This window comes from Polypterus senegalus, chromosome 13 (assembly GCF_016835505.1).
Source record: "Polypterus senegalus isolate Bchr_013 chromosome 13, ASM1683550v1, whole genome shotgun sequence".
Classification (NCBI taxonomy): Eukaryota; Metazoa; Chordata; class Cladistia; order Polypteriformes; family Polypteridae; genus Polypterus; species Polypterus senegalus.
Window position 1 is genome coordinate 157527844 of NC_053166.1, and position 4636 is coordinate 157532479.

General features: G+C 39.7%; 1 protein-coding gene across 1 annotated transcript; it reads right to left on the minus strand.

The window, feature by feature from the left end:
* Nucleotides 1-1151: 1151 nt before the first annotated feature.
* LOC120543086 (hemoglobin subunit pi-like) lies at nt 1152-2288 on the minus strand. Its single transcript, XM_039775937.1, has 3 exons — nt 2122-2288; nt 1555-1762; nt 1152-1394 (listed from the first exon to the last, which is right to left on the minus strand). Exons 1-3 carry the CDS (start codon nt 2214-2216, stop codon nt 1266-1268), a joined length of 432 nt encoding a protein of 143 aa, XP_039631871.1. The 5' UTR covers nt 2217-2288; the 3' UTR covers nt 1152-1265.
* Nucleotides 2289-4636: the final 2348 nt, after the last annotated feature.

A 4636-nucleotide genomic window follows, 5' to 3' on the forward strand; every position in this document is an offset into this window, starting at 1 on the left:
GTTGTCTCCTACTGACCAAAGACACGCAGGTCCGGTGCAATGGCCATTCTAAATTACCCCTAGTGTGTGTGTGTGTGTGTGCGCCCTGCGGTGGTCTTGGCTCCAGCAGACCCCTGTGACCCTATAGTTACGATACAGCGGGTTGGATAATGGATGGATGGATGCCATTTTATGAAGAAAGGAAGCAATTCAGAGGCCTGAATCCTTTAAAACAGGGCATTAGCAGTGCAAACTGGTCACTGATTAGCAAGACGGTCAGAATGAAAACCTGCAGCCACTGCGGCCCACCAGGCCGGGAGTTCAACACCCCTGATTTACAACAATGCAGAAACTTTGCATTTACTGTAGCAATACAATACAATACAATTATTTCTCACTTGATGCCCTTATCAATTGTCATGATATGAATTTTTATAGATTTATTGTTTTGAGATTGTAAGGCCCACTGGCACTAGGACCACAACAAACAGACCAAGGTGTGACCCTGCCTGTGCCACTTTACCTGTGTGGCGCTTTATATTATACCCATTGATGTGCATCGGGTTAATTGGAAGTATGAAAGGCACTATATAAAAGCACCATCTTAATTCCCGATCCAAAGTGAGTCACTTAAGATGTCAGTGCTGGCAAAGGTAAAATAATGAATGGTGTTGTACCCACACATTGGTTTATGTATACAGTTTAAACCATTTTTGATTTGCGTGCCTCTTGTTAGGCCTGGTGCATACACTGCTGTACTGTACAGTTTATAACTGATCAGATTACCACCTTGGATTAATTGTAACACTTCCAATGAAATTAAAGGGCGTTAGTCTCCAAAAGCCCAGCTTTTACTTCCACAGAGTAATTATTGCAGTAGATGTATTGATTTATTTCAGGTTCAGGAATATGAGAGAAAAGAAATGGCTTCCCCACATGTTTGCTTTTATTTAATTTAGCTCAACAGCAACAGGTAGGAGGAATCTGAGATGGACAATACCAAGTGGAGACGGCGGCCACACTTTAGTTAGAAAATGAGTGTGTTACCCGTAGCTGTGTGTACATCCAGCTACTGTGAACCATACATCATTTCAAAGAAACACTATAGAGGCAGCACAAATTTACATAGAATTTGTTTTATTAATAGCAGAATTTCGAATTTCTCAGGAGAGTGTACTGACAATCAGTTGGCAAAACACAAAGTTGTAAACAGTTTCCAGTCAGCTGAATCGAGCACTGCATCCTGAAGAGCCGAAAGCCTTTTTTCGCTTCTCCCACTGAGTCGCTTATCGGTACTTCTCAGACAGGACCTCGGCGACTTCACACAGGAACTTGTCCCATGCCAGGTGAGCTTCAGGGCTGAAGTCAGCTCCCAAGGTAATAGACAGTGATACCAGGATGCAGTGAGCCAGAAGCTTTAAAGAGAGAATAAAACAAAAAGAAATCAATAAATGCAATAAATAGTAAGGTTGGTACAGAAAATTAAACATTATGCAAAATAGTGATATTGCCTTATACACATTTCAATTACCACTAAGGTACAAAAAGGAAATTTGATCCTGGCAAGAGGCTCACCTTGAAGTTGACGGGGTCCACCCTCAGGTTGTAGGCATGGAGCTCGCTGAGGACCTTCAGGCTTCCTTCAATGTTGTTGATGTTGGCAGCTGCCTTAGCAATGGCATCAATGATTTTGGCACCATGACCCTTCACATTGGCAGAGCCAGGGGAGAGGTCAGCAAAGTGGCTGAAGTAGGTCTTGGTCTGGGGGAAGACGTAGAGCATCCTGTGAAAAGGCAAGACAGACAGTGAGTGTTACAGCAAATAAAATGACTCCATTCAAAAATCACCTCCTAAATGCAAACGCACCCTGTAATCGATTGGCTTTGTAAACAGAAATGACTACAATACAGCTAAGCCTGAAAGGACCGTTATTTTACAGGAAATATTTGAAGGATTCTTTTCATACAGTTACGTATTTTTGCTGTTAACAAGAAGCTGACTAGTTAGGAGTAAAACGTTAAGTTAACATGTTCAAAGTAACGGAAAGAGCAGTTACAATGTGTGGCTTGAATTTTAAAAGTAATTCTGAATAATGCCCTTGTAATAATGCAACTAGCGCTCCACTCTGCGAGGATCTCTTACCTTGCGAAGGCATCTGCACCGATCGCTGCAGCTTTGCCAGAGACTTTGCTCCAGGTGGCGGCGATCACTTCCTTGTCGGCTCCGCTGAGAGGCATGGTGATGGCAAGAGGGTCGTGTTGCTGTGGCTAGCTTTACACAAGATGGAAGGACAGATGCTGGTGTTCTTAGCGGCCTCGGGAGTCACTCTTTAAAGAAAAGCTGGGCCCCTGAAACTTGGCAGAGACCCATTCCTATTGGATGTCCAGATTGATCCCACCCCTCCGGCGGTCCACCTTATCTCTTTCTCGAAACTTCTTCAGCCCCTGTAAGGTCCCCAGATAACACCCATTTCCCATTTTCAATCATTCTACTTTTAATTCTCATATCGTATATGAACTTAAAACTGATCATATGATTTTTTGATTTTCTGAAGTAAAGCCCACCGGTTTCACGATAAATAATTTGCTTGCCCGCATGAGGCGATCTGTGCGCAATAAAACAAATAGGGGCAATACTGTATTAATAATGTCAGAAATAATATCGGCAATGATATAGGCAAGGAATGTGGTTTAGAAAAAGACAATTAACCTATTAATTAAAAAAAGAACAATGGTGGCGCTGCGAGTTCCATTAGCTTTAATAACCAATAACGTTATAATAAAGACATAATTATGTATCACTAATCTAAAAACAGTTTGTCGTTCAGCCCAGAGCAAGTCATTTTCTCCCCCTTCCTCTACAAAAAAAAAATGTTATTAGCGCAAACAGCATTGTTAATAATCAATAATGCTATGCTTATAATAAAATAAGAAAAGTCATGTTACTCAAATCAATGGCCGCTCTCACTCTTCCAAGTCGTAATAGGTACGGGAGCGCAGCTTCATTTCAATTATCAGAAATTTCAGAATTATCATTATTATTATTTAATAACCAAATATACTTCATAACTCATTCAAGCAACTTCGTACCAATTTTCAGGTTCTTTCACTTTAAACGTCACAACCTTTCAAAATAAGAAAGCTAAAAAATAATATCGCAAGTGAGCAATTCTACGTTTTCCACCACTTCTAACTTGTATATATTGTTTTATTATTCTTTATTACCACAAGAAAAGTTTTAATAAATACATTCACTGCTAATATAAGGTAGGAATGGCAAATGTTTGATCAATTATTGTAAAAAAATTTCCATCAGTCATACCAATCACTTAGACTCATTGATTTTTAACAAAATTAATGATGTAGCGTCATCAAGATTCACCAATAATAAAGTATATCGGCCTAATAATTGAATTAAATATTAAGTATTTAATGATCATATACGTAGGAATGTATCATCCAGCCATGCATGAAATAACACATTTGTAATTTTATTTTTATTAGCCACACCTGCACTGTATTATGAATTGAAAGCTCATATCCCACATGAAGAGTGATATTTACACACTTAGTGATTCGGCAGCTCTCTTAATCGCACAGAAGTTGCCTTTGCTTCCAGAATTGAACCAACTCTTAAAAATAATGGCTGTAAAATGGCAACTTTTTCGTTTGTGAGGTTCCATAGAAGCTCCATTTGTTGGCAAGGACACGGTTTTATTCTGGAAAGGGTTCATTGTAGAGCAGGTTGGTTCTTTGGGCTTTGGAAAGGCTGCGAAAACAGGAATCTTTAATGGATGTCTGGCTAAGCAGGAAACTGCAAGATCAAGAAAAGCTGAACTCGACTTGTGAGGGTCCTTTTTAAAAATAAGGAACCTATTGCTCCATCTATCCATCCATTTTCTTAACCCACTTAACCAAGGCAGGGCAGTGGGAGCCTATCCCAGTACCCATCGGGCACAAGGCAGGAACAACACCTGGAAAGTTCACCAGCACACCTCAAGGTGAACACACACACATATACACTGAAAAAAAAAATGTGATGATTCACACTTAATATTTTCAATCTGAACCAATATAATTCCATCCATTTTCTAACCCGCTGAATCCGAATACAGGGTCACGGGGGTCTGCAGGAGCCAATCCCAGCCGACACAGGGCACAAGGCAGGAACCAATCCTGGGCAGGGTGCCAACCCACCGCAGACCAATATAATTCTTTTTAGCTTATTGATCCCACAATTTGTAAGTTGAGGCAAATCATTTTAGAGTGATTGGGTGCAATTCACTTGTTTTTTTTTTTACTGAAGTAAATCTGTTTTTGAAGTTGTTCTTCTTTTTTGGCAGTTGGAAAGCCATCAGACTGGAAAGTTCGACTGAAAGAATATACAAACGGCCCCTCAAACACAGCACATGAACAACCTAAAATATTAAGGTCAATGAAATAGGATTTTTACGTTTATTCCCTCCACCATAACGTAATTTGGTACATTTTTTTTTACTTTGATTGAGATCTGAAGCCAAATATTTCAAGCTACAACACTAAAGTTGCTTGAAAGAGAAAATTGACGTTGAATGAACAACATCAATGTTAGACTTTTTTCAGTGTAGGGTGGTCCAGATCTAAGTATGCAATTTTCATTATGCTGTAAGTTATTACGT